This window comes from Panulirus ornatus, chromosome 48 (genome assembly GCF_036320965.1).
Source record: "Panulirus ornatus isolate Po-2019 chromosome 48, ASM3632096v1, whole genome shotgun sequence".
In the NCBI taxonomy this organism is placed as follows: Eukaryota; Metazoa; Arthropoda; class Malacostraca; order Decapoda; family Palinuridae; genus Panulirus; species Panulirus ornatus.
Genome location: NC_092271.1, coordinates 19,090,852 through 19,107,922, shown reverse-complemented (window position 1 = coordinate 19,107,922; position 17,071 = coordinate 19,090,852). Strand labels below are relative to the sequence as shown.

Genomic DNA, 17,071 nt, shown 5'->3' with positions numbered 1-17,071 from the left:
TGTGCTTTAGGGATGTACCATTATCTACTAACTTGAATCTAATAAATCATTTAAAATGATCTGCTTCATTTACAATAAATTCTAATATGTAACTGAATTTGGAAAACTTTTTCCAGTAATTCATCAGAAAATAGATGAGCATGCTCTGGCTTTAGAATCTTTCTTCTGCTCTTATGGAACCGTTGTCTGGTGTACAAATAAGGAATTTTTGTGCACAGTTTTAGAACTATCACGATATCTCTGATCATTTGATAATAAACAAACTGGCAGCAGGAAGGGTTAAGAGAGATAGGGAAGTGTGGGGTTAAGTCACAATAATGTAAAATACCAATAAATATAAAAGCAAGATAACTGGTTGTCTGAATGCAAATGACATGTGGGGTATAGTAGTAATTTTCCTTATTACTGGGTAGACAAACTCCACTGGATGATGCCTAGGATTGTCAGGTTCAAAGAGGTAAAAAATTACCTCAGATGTCTAAATATATCAAAATTTGATCCTGTGTGAGCCATATCTCCTTATGCAGTAATTTGATCCCTGTATAATCTCAGACATCTAAACTCACTCTACATAACTGCAATACAATTTGAGTATGGCCTCCAAACATTACAATGAATTGTGCCATTCAGTGTAGTGCATTTCTAAATAACAATGAAAACTGGCCACAATTAGACCCCAACGGTACATTACTTGATTTTTACAGCATTATTCAGTTTGCAAATCAATTTACAAGACAAATAAAGTGCTACAGAGTCTGAACAGGTCACCAGTGGAGTCATTTGCTAATATTCTCGTGCTATGCAAGAAAGCACATGAAAATTACTCTAAAACACCATAAGAATCCCTCCTGTTCTAGCTGATAAATTTAGCCAAAGTGGTAATAATTGACTCCTTATATTGTGAACACTTGGTAAAAAGTGGTTCTACCACAAAACTTCCCTCTATTTCAGAGCCCTGCCCATTGTGTAGGGTCTTTCCCTTGTGTGAGCAAAAGGTACTACTGGTTAAAACCCACACTCTATATACACTCTAAAGAGTACAAAGAATCCATTGGTACCTTTTTAAAATTCTATTGACCAAAACACATGCATCCCACTTTCGGATAAATTACCATTTTCCTTTGTTAAGTAGCTAGAATACATTGTCTGTATTTTTTTTCCCCTGACTTCACCCATAACAATATATGCACTCTGAATTCAGATGTGGATAGAATTTACTATATCACATTATGAAATAATACCTTTTTTGTTAACCTAGGACAACCCATAAAATCTGACAATCTTGTGTCTGTAAAAAAGCAATAACTATGAAATGACAAATAACACTAACCTAGATTAGTCTAATCAAACATTATTGTTGCAAGTTAAATTGTCAAACACATGATCATGTCAATGATATGATTTTTGTCAATTTCCATGTTAAATTCACATCAACAAAGTTAACATTTACCAGTACTCCCCTACAATACATTTCTATCCATTCATCAATCAAATCCTCCCCCCAAAAATATAAATATCTTATGTAATATCCCTAGTGAAATATTCATATATGTACACTGGAATTGAAAAACATTACCAGCATCTTTCATATGTTTAATGACAACGACCAACTTACCAGATCAAGAATGAAAAATACAACAAATGTTTTAGAATAAAGAACACATCAAAATATCAGATCTACCTACTTTGCAACATTGTCCTTCCACCAGTGCCAGTCCTCCAGCGCTCCCTCGAAGTGCTTCTTGCACTTCTCCCAATCTTCTTCCAGGTAGGATTCTACACCTTCTCTATACAGGAAATCATAGGTTATGATGGGATTCTCTGGCGTAGTATCTACACTTCTAGAGATGAAGCTGAACATTAATATGAGGAAACCTACATGATACATTCCCTTGCCCCACATCTTGAGGCCCCGGGTAGATCCGTTTCTGACGATTTAATTCAGATGTCTAACAATCTCGATGCCTTGACTGATGTTCGTGTAGTTTGGGATGATGTCTAGTGAATGTGGTCACTCATTCGTGACGTGTGAGGAATGGTGTGGCTTGTAAGTGTTCTAGCGTCAGTCACGCCCTCGGCTGGCTAGACAACCCTCACAGTAGGGCATCCTCACGGCGGCAGCATCACCACCCACGCCTCGCCCACTGTGAACACATACCCACCTCCTGCCATTTGCCGCCATACGCTACGTATATTACCTTAATATCAACACTCATTACGCCATTATGAAGCATGGGAAAGAGGTTGTGTGAAATACTATTGATAACCAGAGTCGATTAATTTACAAAGAAACGTTTAGCAAAGCATTGATTTCTTCAAATTTCAACGAGTTGAGGTCTCTGTTCCGGTTTTGTCACCATATGTCTTTATTCAACTTTAATCTAAAGCTAATCGCCTATATATCATCATTTTTGTGTACTATTAACCTATTCTAAAGACACTAAAATACTGACAAAGTGACCTGTACGGTAACTCATATTTTGGGTGTAATGGAAGTGGCAGGCGGGGTGAGAGTTCCCGATTACCACTCGACACCAAGCTTTCTTAGACAGCGTCTGCTATACTGTTTAATGTCGAAATATAACAGAACAGTTGTACAGTTACGCTATAACATACGCACATTTTTTCTATCTATATATATGTAACACTGTGATGTTAAACTGTAAAAGTCTAGTGTTTGTGCCAGTCAGTGCCAAGAATATCAGTAAGAGTGCCACGTATACCGTTGGGCTGCGTAGGATTTACCAAGGAGTGGGTGAGGCCAACATTGAAAATGGCCTGTACTCATTTCCTTGATATAATGATTTTCAATTATCAACCTCTTTTGGGATTCAAGAGAACAGAGGTAATATGCAATGTAACATTATCTTGAGTGACTGCAGTTATCACTATACAGTAATGTTGAACATTAAGCTATGTATATTGTTAGGATCAGGAAAAACCAAAGCCTCTTTCATAACTTTGAGATATATATATATATATATATATATATATATATATATATATATATATATATATATATATATATATATATATATATATTTTCAAACTATTCGCCATTTCCCGCATCAGCAAGGTAGCGTTAAGAACAGAGGACTGGGCCTCTGAGGGAACATCCTCACCTGGCCCCCTTCTCTGTTCCTTTTCTTGGAAAATTAAAAAAAAAAAGAAAAAAAAAAAAGAAGAGGGGAGGATTTCCAGCCCCTCCGCTCCCTCCCCTTTTAGTCGCCTTCTACGACACGCAGGGAATACGTGGGAAGTATTCTTTCTCCCCTATCCCCAGGGATTATATATATATATATATATATATATATATATATATATATATATATATATATATAGAGAGAGAGAGAGAGAGAGAGAGAGAGAGAGAGAAAGATCTGTGCTATAAGATTATCTGTATATCAGTATCTAAGTTACAGTATCTACTTGTTTCCCTATAATGCAACAATACCCATCTCTCTGTCTATATATCTATTTATCTATCTATCTATCTATCATATATATATATATATATATATATATATATATATATATATATATATATATATATATATATATATATATATACTTTTCGCCATTTCCTGCGTTAGCGAGGTAGCGTTAAGAACAGAGGACTAAGCCTTTGGGGGAATATCCTCACTTTCCCCCTTCTCTGTTCCTTCTTTTGGAAAATTAGAAATGAGAGGGGAGGGTTTCCTTCCCCTCTCCCCCCCTTCCTCCCCTTTTAGTCGCCTTCTGCGAAACATAGGGAATACGTGGGAAGTACTTTCTACTCTATCCCTAGGGATAATATATATATATATATATATATATATATATATATATATATATATATATATATATATATATATAATGTGTGTGTGTCAAAGAACCGTATAACTTAAGTCAAAGGTCGCAGAATTATACCACACAAATTCAAAATGTTTACTTCAGACGAACAAAAGATGATTCATAAACGAATGGCTGCAAGAGCGCTTATTCATTTCATCTTTATCTATTCATTTATTTGGTTTTTACAAGGGTGAGGATAAAGTCAAGTTAGTATGAGTCTATGAGTTTAGGTAGCTACTGTCCATAATCAGCAGCAGTCATGCCATAAAGCTCGAACTTAAGAGTAATATCTCAGTCCACACACACACACATAATGTCTGTAGTTTTTTCTTAGCTTATAAATCTGGCAAACGAATAGATTAGCCTCATTTAATGTTCATGACTGTAGTAGATGCAGTGTGGTGTAACTCCAGCAGAGTTACTTGTGACGGTAATGTATATACGTATGTATGAGCGACGTTTTCTGAGAATCCTTTGTTGGTTGTGGCCGCTTGGCCTGAAGAGCCGCTTACTTCCGCTGCCATGTTACAGCATTGTGACGTTTTCGCTCTTTCTCTCAGAGTTATCGGGAGGGTTCATGACGCTTGCGTTGTAAGCCAGCACTTCAGTGATTTCCAAGCGTCGCTGCTTCGAACGGTACCCGTTAGCCCCTGCCATTTGCAAAATCCCGACATGAATAAGGACTAAGTACATTGACACACTTGTAAAAGGGATCCTGAGGACTATCTCCGAGCAACACGTACACTAAGGAAAGTTTACCTTGATCCTTTATGTGGCAGAGTTAGAGAGTTCATTACGATCAAGATTTGTGTCTCATACCAGAACAGGCCATCCACACTGTCCTCTCCCAGGACTCCCGTCCATCCGTGAACCTAGAATGGCGAGGTCAGCCGACAGGCACATAGGATTGGCAAGGTCAGCCGGCGGGCAGATGGGAATGGCGAGGTCAGACGGCGGGTAGATGGCAATGGCCATGTCAGCCGAATCCTGTGGTATATGATGCTTTACCGGGCCCTCGCTGTTTCATCACGCCTCCTTCCCCAGTATACAAGTCTGGCGACGCGTCGGCTCGATTCATACCATCCTAACTAACGTCACTGTACACATACCGACGGTAGACTATTGTTAAGGTGGAGCGAATTTATGCCAGACATGAAGGCAATTGTGGTACAGTTGACGGGTGAAGGTCAGCCCGGACTGGTTTAGGCAGAGGGTAGAACATCTTGCTCATCCACATCACCAACAATGTGTTCGTGTAGTTGAAAGGTAGTCTGGAGGTGGTGATTTTGAACTGTTTCATTCTGAATGTAGTAGCACTATAGGTTTGCATGCAGGGGTTGATGGAGAGAATTGATCTCCCCCAAAATCGTGTTGATCGATTCTTTCGGGAAAGTTGTTTACTCTGACGCGGGTGAGGGGGGGAATAGGACAGTGATATCATTTATCCTAGTCTCGCATTAGCTTGAATCGTTGATCCCGAGGCCTTGGTGAAGCGGACATTCGTGGAGTCTACGGGCCTCTCACTCATTAGTTTTCTTCACACTGTTAGTTATCTGAAAGTGTCATCTGTGATAGATTCTCCCCAGTTCTCTTTTTCGATCCACTGAGGTCCCATAACCAAGAGGATTATCGGCCGAATTCGGGCATTTTCTGATTTGCCTTAAAATCCAGACAAATTTCTGCTTGCCCTCATCCCCCCATTCTTCTCCCTCCCCCCAAAAATAATGTGGTGCGTGCGTGTAGTGCCACAGCTAGATGCCATTCGTCCATGAAAACGATATCTTACACACCGTTGAAACAATAGCAATAGCAACATCAGTCAATGACAGAGTATTTGAACAGTGACAACTCTACAGAAAAAAAGGGAGAATATGGAAAGTCTTCTACAAATTACCATATATAATGTATCGCAAAGCTAAGCTTGCATCATTAACCTCAGCTACTAGATGATCTGAGGCTACAGCATTCAGTCATTGCTAACCATGAATAGACAAAATAACAGATTTAAGAAGAATTCAGGACACAAAAGAAAATAATCTGACTAACTGGTCGTTATGGTGGAGGGAGGTATGTGTTAACGTCAGCGAGCGCGTCGGGGGGAGAAGTGCAGTCGGAGGCCACTAACGGGAGGAACAGACTTCAGGAATGTCATTCTGTATAACGAAGAGAGATTAGATCAGCCATACGCTGGAAATGATGACGTTGATCAGTTTATGTCTGCGTGTTCAGGACATCAAGTCGTTATGAAGAATTGATCAGTCATTTACTTTGGGATGAAGTAAACAGACACATCCACCTAAGAGGCCACAATATTGCAGATATACGTGGGCCGCCATATGCCTGCAGTGATACATCTGAGGAAACACATACCCGACCTGTGGTAGTAATGACACCTTGAGCATACATACATATATATACGAGAACGGGATTTCATTGAGAAGAACCCATGCAAAGCCCCCAGCCTAGCAAGTTTTAGCGAATCTTTACACACGTACACAACTTATCTTCTAGCAGTTCAGGCGATATAAATCCTTTATGATGTTCCCATGACCTATGAGTACGACAGTAGCGTACCCTTTGGCCTAGCTAGCCTGACCCTTAAGAAAGGTCAAAAGTTACTCCTTCGTAACCAAGGATCGTACTGTCGGGCTATAGGGGTTAAGAATAGAATAATACTTTACACTAAAGTTGATGATGACGATTATCTTGTAATCTTACAATTATTCTAACTCTTTAAGTCTCTCGAAAGGAGAAACGAAATGTTGCATGTTCCAGTGATTTACCTAAGTGGACAGTGAAAGTCTTTTTCTCCAACTTACTAAAACAGTTATTAGTTTTTTTCAGTGAAGTTTTCCTCCCCTTCTGCAAAAGCATGTTTTGTGTTTTCAAATGTCAATGATGGTCTAGTCTTATGATGAAATTTACAACAGCAGTATCAAATTTTATGAGAATTCGATTAAAATCAGTAATTTGACTCATCGTCTAATTAGCCAAGAAAGCATTAGGTTCTCTAGGATAATATTTTTTCTGTATACTACTCTTGTTTTGAGTTTCTTCTCTCATTATCTTTGCGAGTTCATAATTCGCCACCTCCCCACATTAACCAGACTCAGGACACTCGCATGTGCTATAAAGCCTTTGGAAAATCACATCCTAACTTTAGAATATCTATTTCATTATTATTAGCTTAGTCTACAATTTGATAAGCTCAGTATTCTTTAATAACAAATGAAAGGTCATGATGATTTCAGCAAGTTAACTTACCTAAGAAATCAAGTGGTAAAACACTAGTGTCATCCCTTAATATTACATTTTCTCTTTCTTTTAAATAGAAGAGAACGTAAAAGTTTAACCTTTTATTGGTAACTTTCTAACATTTAATGATGTTAATCATGATACATTAAAAGGAAAGCGGGCTTATGATCTATTCCAAGTATAACAAAAGTAATATATCTGCTATCCTAATATAATCACAGAGATAACAAAAACTTGTTGCTTATGTAATAAATAGTGACGTTTCTCAGTGTACTTACGTGCATTTCATGTATGGATTACTTTTTTCAGTTCACTTGATATCATGATACCTGTGGCTCAAGTATCTGAAGAAAAATTACTGTTCACGCTGTGTTCTAAGTTCAGTTACATATAGTCTGTACTGTATTCTAGTGCGATTTATATTATTCACACATAATTACCCCAGGATCCCTCTTTAAGGTCCTCCTTTCTAGACGGTCCTGCAGCCCAAGACTGCTCTACTTCCAGCAGGAGGGAAATGATAGACTCACTTTGGAGTGAGAATTTCTCTAAAGAGATCGTACTCCGAATGATATGGACACGTCAGAAAGTGACTTCTCACTCACAGTGTTACCTCATACATACGAAGTTCGATAACACCTTCCATTACAATAAAAACCGTATGTATATAAGTACACAGCACTCTAATGTATTCGGTATCTAGATAACTTTGGTGGTTCGAATGTGATTTCCGACGACATAACTGTCCCTCAGGTTCTTCTTGCTTGAGAATGTAAAGCTACCACATTAGCGCATCATTGTCATAGAAGAAAACTTTCCCGTTTTCATGTAGGGGTTCATGTTGACCTTTGTTCACCGCTTTTAATTTGTCGTCCACCTCACCTTTTAAAGTTAGAAAGCTCTGCCTTATCAGGCTGGTACTTCTCACTATCAAAGAAGGGTTCAGAATTTTATCAATTATCGCCAAATATAAGTTACTTGATGTGACTCGTCTCCATACCACATAATGCACAGTGTATAGTAGAGGATTCCATTCGTCTCTGCCAGTACATCCGCGGGGAGGGACCTCATGTAGCAAACTCACTCAATCTTATTTCACTTGAGTTCGAGAGTCAACTATAAGCATACATGCGCCCCAGAAAGCTACCACTGATACTATCATTTCCGTATTGTACACGACGACCCCTGATGGGGAATGTAAACTCTTCAGCTTCACCTCTTTCCCGTTCTTCTGTTCCAGCGACCGTCGATTCTTTTCCTCATTCTTCATGACGGTAGAAGAGCAGAAGTTCGAACGTCATTCAGGTGTTCCATTGTACCTCACGGTATTTCTGCCAGCATACGGATTTTCGTCTCTTTCTTTTTTCTTTTCCTCTGTCCCCTCCTCTCCCTCGACTTCTTTCTTTTTCATATTTCTCGTTGTCCTTTTGTATTTCCCTGCTCCTAATTTTTAGCTTTCCCCCAGTTGTAACGCCTTATTTGCTCCACCTCCAAGTCCATAACGTCTGGGTATTTTATGATGGCCGCCTCGTTATCCACTTAACAGGCGTACACCTTCCTGATCTTTAGTCACAGACAAACAGAACAAAATCCTATGAATATATAAATATCATGAAATCAAATTACCAACTCAAAAAAAAGCAAATAAAAACTAAAGAAAGTTAGTTCCATATACTTCTATGAACGTGTCTATAACAATGTATATCTATGAACATAAAGACAATATATTCCTACATGATGGAGCGGCCTCAGTTGCATGAAATGAATGTATTAAGAGATGGAGCAGTTCATCACATTACACCCAACACACACACATCCATCTGAAGAGCCCACTACACTACAGTTACACACACAAGCCGACTTGTGCCAATTATATTTCATTACACCCTAAACACACACACACACACACACACACACACACACACACACACCCAGCCTGTGCCAGTAATGGCACACCTGAGAACGGGCCGTCATTGACATGAGCCCTTGACAAAGCTTAGTCTTAGGGAATCTGTACTCACACACAACTTCAGTAACTGTTGGAGATGAACAAAAATGATCTATTTACATTTGTAAATACGTAAGAAGTTCCATTACCGCCGGCTATTCATTTATCTATTCATTATTATTATTATTATTATTATTATTATTATTATTATTATTATTATTATTATCATTATTATTATCATTATTATTATCATTATTATTTTTATCATTATTATTATTATTATCATTATTATTATTGTTATTATTATTATTATTATTATTATTATTATTATTATTATTATTATTATTATTATCCAGACACTGTTGGTGCTGCAGCAGATATCATACCAGGAGCCTCGACTTACAGAGAAATTCCACTTACTCCAAGCACTAGGAACGTACATTACGAGGACTACTTAGTCCTAGATCACGAGGACTATCACAAGGAGCCTCCTAGCCCCTGAGTATACGACGTGTAGTCCAGGGAGCCAGAACCTAGCAACAGCGCGGAGAGGCAAGCAGGTAGGACCTCCCTTGCACTGGGTATTGATCGCATCCACCACACCCTAGTCGTACCGGTCGTACTGCTAACCGGGATTCGCGAGTGATTTGCATTCCAATCAGGATACAATAAAAACCGTCAGTGTTGTTGGTAGAATTCAATGAAATCTTTGTGTATCTGTCCATTTAATGTACGTGGGCTTCGATCACAGACCAAAAATCTTCCTCGAGGCCAAGCCCTTAATCAAATTTATGAGATTAAAGGATGGGTAACTAAAGACGAATATTCTTCTAAAAGTGTTGGAGGAAGTGGAAACCTGCCTAAAAAGGGACATGTGTTGGTTAGACAATTCATTTTTTCTCTTAGAAGAAAATGAGTCATCCGTCGCCTAAGTTTCGGAAAGGTTACAACACAGCTTGAATGCGAGGTGTATGGAAACACATGTAGCTTATTCAAATATATCGATAAAAGCGAATGATCTCTATAGTGTCCACTAGTGAATTAGAAATAGTAGACGTGAAGCTAAATTACACTGAATGTATGCTCCCGTCCGAGAGATTACAATAACATTTTCGTTAATAACATGGACAACACGTTGATGTTAACAGGTGAGCATCAGAATCTTAGTACTGTTGGGAAAATGGGTGTGGAAACGTTAATTTCATTGTTCGAACGTAACTTTGGCCTAGAACGTAATGAAACATGAGAAATAGTCTGACGTGCATATAGGGTCACCTTGTTTCTCCCTTCATCCACTCAAGTGGTGCAGCGGTATTTCCTTCGCGGGGAATGGAGTCAATTATGAATTTAACTCATGTGTGCTGGTGGCCGTCAAGCAAAATTTCAGTCATGGGAATGTACCGGCTCCGTACTGGCAGGGCGCCATTGCAATGGCTGGCCACAGCTTCCATTGAATCATCTTATTTGTGATGTTAGAGGAAACGATGCAGTCGTTTATCATTATTATTTCTATTATCATTTCGTATTCGTAGCGCCAGGAACAGACACAGACACAGGAAGACCGCATCTGGTCATATCCATCCATTCTCTAGCTGTCATGTGCAATGCACAGAAAACACAGCCTCCTATTTACAACCAGGCCCAGCAGACGATTCCATGGTTTCCCCCAGTCACTTCACATGCCCCGGTTCACTCCAGTGACAGCACTTCGATCCCTGCATACCACAGCGTTCTAATTCACTTTATCCCGTGCACGCCTTTCATCCTCCTGAATGATGGAGTCTGTAGCATGGTCATGGGCACTTAAGACTCAAGTTTCATAGATTCTGCAGACAACCTGCTCCCTTCTAGGTAGCCAGAGACAACGGCAGACTCCGGGAGGTCAACCGACCTTCAAGGATGGAGGTCGCGATATCCAGCGCTTTATCGTACTCCTACATAACGCTCGTGACGCGGGTAGTGCTTCGTCTGATTTACCGCGAGGTTTAGGGCTTCGATCCCGGCTCCCGCGCTTCCGTCATCGCCTGGCTTCACATTTGAAAGAAAGCATTCCAGTAGAGTCACTGTTTACAGGCCCATCACTTTGTGTGGACTGACCTGTCGTCTTCCCGACATTTTCTCGGCAGGAGAGGTCAAGAGATGTCCAGAAATATATACAGACGACTGAGCTTGATATAGGAAAACGGCTGTAATTTCCCCTAAAGGGAAAAGTTCCATCTAGCCACGCGTGGGAGCAGATCATGTGCCGTAACCAAAGAATCTGTCCTTCCTATGAATGACGCCTAAGCCAGTGTTAGTAACCTGCCCTAGATAAAACAACGCCAGATCCACCTAGTAAATGACGCCAAAACCATCACAAGTAGCCAATCATACTGACAAAAGACAAATACTTTAATCAACAGCGCCATGCATCATACTACAAACACAGGACTGCAAGGCAAGATAGCTGCAGGTATCATATCACAACTGCTGTATCATCCTACCATACTAATGACGTCACGATTGCTAGCGTCACCCACCTACGCATGACGCTACAGCTATCGGTAGTAGTTAAAGTTTACTGAAGTATACATCACTGGGAGAGACATCTGCTGGCGCCGATCCGATCCACACTGTATACAAATCCGTATCGTGCCTTGTAAACTAATCGTCCTTCATGGCAAAACTTATATCAGATTGTTATTTAAGGCAAAAATTAGTGATCAACTGAGGTGCAGAAGGCGGCATCAGGTGAGCGTGAGGGCAGAACTGTAGCCGGCCACCCAGGGCGGGCCTCTCTCCCGTGCTATTGATCCAAGGCGTCAGCACGGATGGCCCTGCTTGTGCTGACGCCTCCTGTTGTAGGCTACCCGTTGCTGGGTTGTGGTCCAGGTTTTCATGGCCAGTGTTGTACTGGTTGGTTGTTGCTGTTATCATGATCGGTGTTGTACTGGTTGGTGTTCGTTATCTGGTTGATATTGTCTCTGTGGCCATTGTCATTTTTGCGTCCCGTGGTGTAGGAAGTGTTGTCGTAAAGCGATATACTTCGGTGGCGTAGAGGACGATGGCAGTGTGGGAAAACAAGCCTGGTGACTGACCATCCGGGTTGAGGACCAGAGCCTACCTAGCCCGGGCTCGAGAGGCAAACCTCCGAGTCCTGCATCCCATCGCTACGATTGGTTGTACCATCGCCCACTCAGTCTTCCTTACCTGGTGAGTCTGCCTGCTGCTCACCTCAGGGAAGCTAGACGAACCCTGTATAGTTTTGGGTCATCACTGAGTCTAATGCTCCTTGCCAGGGTTACGGACAGCAGCATTGGTGAAGGAGACTGCTAACAAATGACTTCAAGAGGCACCGGCATCCTATCAATCGGCTGAATTTTTTTCAGATTTTCTGTGAATTAGTTGTAGATACTCTTGAATCTGAAGACACTGCCTCGGTTTTCCTCTTTTCTTGACATTGTTCCCAGCTAGCTTTCAAGTGAAGATGTTCGGTGGGAAAAAAAAAGATAAATTCTTGAATCAAGGAAAAAAAATGAAGCACGACCAATCATGACAAAAAAGTGCTCCTGGACTCCACCTGCAAGATAACTGAATCACTGTGAGCTTTCCGACACCCAAGGAGCCCACCTCATCCTGCTCCCGCGTTCTAGGTTGCATAACTTTGATGTGTTTTGCGAAGCAGTGACTAGGTTGGATGTGACAGTAATAATGAAGCTGCTTAATTACGCATGCCAGGGCGAGACAACGTAAGAAAAATGATAACTTGTAGCGAACTCTCGGAGTGCAAGTTTAAGACAAATGGAACCACCTACCACAGGGAGGCAATACGAGGCTACTTATCAATTTGAAAAAATTATTTTAAAAAAATACTTATCAATATGAAAAAAAAAACTGATAAGTAGCATGGAACATTTAGAACTAAATGTTCCGGATCAAAGAATTGCTCAATATTTTTCGTCTACAAGGATATCATAATCTGTCAGCCTGATTTACTGTTGAAAAACAAAAGGCTAGCTAACCCAGACATGACTTACGTAATTAACCTAAGCTTCTCTGAACGGAGACAATACAGCAAAAGATCAGAAAATGGTCTAGCCCAAAGCACACAAGATCAGTGAATATCCCTTTTATTGTGGAAGTACGGGCCATACGTGACTAGAGATAAAGAAGAAAAAAAGAATGGAAAAAGGGAATTCAGGGACAGAATGGCGAAAGAAGGAATAGATATCTTCAAGAGAAAGGAATAATCGAGAAAACTGGCAGAAGATGGAAGAATGTTTGCTGATAGCACAAGAAAAAGATAGGATATACAGCTTGTGGTTGGAGTCTAGGCTGATGAGCTACAGTGGCCCAGTAAGATGTCAGAAAAAAGAACTAGATAAAAAGAAGAACGCCTTGATTATGAAGGCACCTAAAGTGAAACACCCAGTAAATCGAAAGGCGAAGGTCCAACACGTTATAAAAGCCGGGGTGACGAAGACACACACACAAAAGGTATAATGTGAAGAAATAGGATTATATACTCAAATTTCAAATTTAAAAGTTTGGTATATTAAAAATGGAGTCAGGAAATGACCCAAGAGAATGAAATGTCTTTTTATTTGTTCGTAGTAATATCAGATACATTGGGAATTATGTCATCATGTGATTAGATACAAAATGTACTTGTGATTCACTTTTCATGTGAACACACTCGTTTAACTTGGCGGGTACAAAGTTAATCGTTAGTGTTGAGCAACTGATCCCTCTGTATGTAAGCTTGGTACCTCAGTAAAAAGGTGGTCGACTGAAAATGGCCGAAGCGTGGAATTATGTTTATGGTAATATGAGGTAGTACATTAGGGAGCACCAGTTAATAAATAGACATGCGTAAAGAGTTGGAATGTGAGTGTTTAAGAGAAAGCTTGCGTTCTGCTCGTCAGTTAAATGATCTTTATTTTCTTTGGGTCTTTAAGGTTTTATTCAGACTATGGCGACGGTCACGGTCCAATTGAGGGACGATCTCGTTCCAGTCACGGTTCTGGGGTATTCATATACACGGTCCAGGGAAGGGACGATCTCATTCCGGTCACGGTTCTGGGATATTTACATACACCGTCCAGTAAAGGGACGATCTCGTTCCGGTCACGGTTCTGGGGTATTCACATACACGGTAAAGTCCAGGAATGATCTCGTTCGAGTCACGGTTTTATCAAATGTATTAGAAGCATATACTGATTATCATTATCTCATCTCAAATGAACTTAACTTTATCTACTATGTTTTTCACTACATTAGAAATATTCTGAAAACTAGAATCGTCTGAATCATTTGCAGAGGCTATATTTTCAATAATAAGCGTATTAGAGATATATATATTAATCGATGTGTTTTTAAGTACACATACGTCTCTCATCATCGCACCAGCGTAATTTACTCTTCTTTAGATCCATGTTTCACAGCTCCAAACCCAGTGACGACCGAAGCATTAAGACTTGCGTGAGCAACACGCTATAACCAGTTCACACTGACGGTCGGTCAGCTACGGAAAGTAACACCCTCCCTCACAGTAGTGTTAGTCTGGTCCAGGTGTTTCTGGCCTGTGTTGTTGCTGTGGCCAGAGTGTTTCTGGCCTGCGTTGTGCTGTGGCCCGCGTGTTTCTGGCCTGTGTTGTTGCTGTGGCCCCGAGTGTTTCTGGCCAGTTTTGTTATTATGGTCAATATTGTGCATTTAGCTAGTGCTGTGGTTGCGGTCATCTTTTGGTTATAGCTAGTGCTATGAATGTTTGAAGTGTGACTGTGAGTAGTGTTGAGGTTGTACCCAGTGTCGTGGTTGTAGAGTTATAACCAACGTTGTAGTGCTGATCGTTGTTGCTTTTATGGTCGGTGTTGCCTTTGCAAAAATTGCAGTGGATATGGCCAGAGTTGTGGTTATAGTCAGTGTTGCTGTCGTAGACTCTGATATGGAGAGTATTATAGAACTGGCCTGTGTAGTGGTTTCAGACAGAGTTGCAGGTATGGTAGTAAATGAACTAGGTGACTGTGAACAGTAATCTGTAGTGGGTAGTGTTATGCAATGACAATTGTTGTGGTTGTAATCACTGCCAAATTTGTGACAACTGTTGTTATTTAAGGTGGTTGTGGACTCGATTTGAATGCAGGAAGTAGTTATAATCGTCGCTGCTTATGGATATATCTGATTGTGAACATAGTTTTAATTGTCACATTGCAGTAGCAACTGTTGTTTTTTCTTTGCTGTGTTCCACATTTAGATAGTGTTTGGGTTATTTGTAACACATTTTGATCCTTCACTTTGTCACATCTGCGTATGTGGTGTGGTTTAAGAGCGCCCAGAGGACATCTGTACGTGCTGTGAATGAGGCCAGGTAGTACTCATCATCTACATTCTACCCCTTGTTCTGTGCACTAGATGTGGACCCTCATACTAAGTACATACTATGTTATGGACACCTATTGTATATCCTTCAAGTTTACAAGAATCAGTTCCTCGTACATTACTTTCATCGATGCATATTTCTGATTTCCTACAACGAAATACCTATAGTATCTTTATTCCATCAATACAAATCGTCCACCAACAACAAAAAAGCAGGAATTTTCATCCATACTTGTTGTCAAGGGATACAAGCGATACCTGGCTGAAGCTTCAAAATATCATGATCACGATTTGAAAATATCTATCCAAGGAACGAGTTTTAAGATACTTCTTCTTTAACAAATAATACTCAGTAAATTCATGAAGTATTCCCTGAGTACTGAGACTAATGAACTACAGACGAGGTTACTATGGTACTTCTGATCATGTGACCATGGCATTAGACAAGGTGAGACTACGTATACTTTCACTTTCTCCTAACCTGGCCAAGGTCAGCTGGGCTAACCTCCTCCCTCCTTCAACCATACAGCCTATTGATTGTTACGATCCTCAATAGGGAATACTTACTCCTTCCCGTTCTAATTCGTTATCTTTCCTAAATCAGTTATTTAATGCACGAATGACGTAATGGCCTTTTGCTGATATGAACGGTAAATTGTATGGACATCCGCGTCTGTTAAGAAGTACGTTAAGGTCCGTCGGGTTGAGGAAGGCATACAGAGGTTAAAGCCGTGGACTTTGGTGACTTTTGCCTGATCAGTGTATGAATTTCACGAAGAAAGGGCAAGCAGAGGTCGGATCACGAGACTAAACAAGACGCTTGCAATGAAAAATGTAAAGAAGTATTTCTAAATTGTTAGACGTGTGGCTTAATGGAACGGTTGAAAGTGTAAGCAGAGGCATTATACTTAAAATGATGTATGGTGGTGTAGAAAGTTTTCAAGAGATGCGACCGCACTGATGCAGAACCCTCCCTACTGAACAAATAGGTAACAGCTACTCGCTGTCTTGGCGTAATACGGATATTGCGCAGAAAACTCCGTCCAGACGGGCAAAGCAAAGCGTCAGCAGTCCAAAAAGATATCCAATGTTAATCAAGTTATCACGTATGTTTATCGTTATCTGAGGGTGTCTGGTTTGTTTCACTCGCTACAGTCATTTCCCGAAATTCGCTCTTTCCCTGATTCAGCAATTACATGCATTCCCCTCGCGGTCCAATGTATATCCTAGTATCGTATATTACGTACGGTATACCAAGATTACTAAGCTCTACAATGGTCTAACTTCAGCTGCCGTCGCTGCACAAAACTGTTTCATGGTGAATGCACCAAATTTCCCTTAAGCTTGATCAGTAACGTTAGCTTGCAAGCACCTTGGTAAACATCTACATTCTCAGAACTGATCTAAATGGATCTTGATTTTTATGCCGTGGTTATCTATCGTATAGCATTGGACACACACACACACACACACACACACACACATACACACACACACACACGCGCGTTTAAAGAGATATGATAATGTGATGAAGAATTTACATAACGAGCATTTCTCAGTCTTTTTGAGATACAGTAAGGAAACAACACACCCCAAATCCATGGCTGGTCGGTTCTGACTGTCTAAAGTGGAGTGGGAACATCCTCAGCCTGCCTTGTGTGCCGAGGTTCTTCAGGT

At 40.4% G+C, this 17,071-nt stretch overlaps 2 protein-coding genes across 7 annotated transcripts in view; one reads left to right on the top strand and one right to left on the bottom strand.

Moving 5' to 3' along the window:
* LOC139764187 (prolyl 3-hydroxylase 1-like) overlaps nucleotides 1-2,148 on the bottom strand; it is a 54,097-nt gene extending 51,949 nt beyond the window's left edge. For all 6 annotated transcript variants that reach the window (XR_011716326.1, XR_011716325.1, XM_071690744.1 and 3 more), the window contains exon 1: nucleotides 1,686-2,148. Coding sequence is in view for 4 of the 6 variants with exons in the window: in XM_071690744.1 (XP_071546845.1) it covers nucleotides 1,686-1,903 (218 nt within the window). In the remaining 2 variants the exon portion in view is untranslated. The remainder of the gene's footprint in view (nucleotides 1-1,685) is intronic.
* Nucleotides 2,149-12,009: 9,861 nt separating this feature from the next.
* The window catches only part of sesB (stress-sensitive B), a 51,870-nt gene continuing 46,808 nt past the window's right edge, over nucleotides 12,010-17,071 (top strand). The window contains exon 1 of the mRNA XM_071690742.1: nucleotides 12,010-12,229. The gene's annotated coding sequence lies outside the window, so the exon portion shown is untranslated. The remainder of the gene's footprint in view (nucleotides 12,230-17,071) is intronic.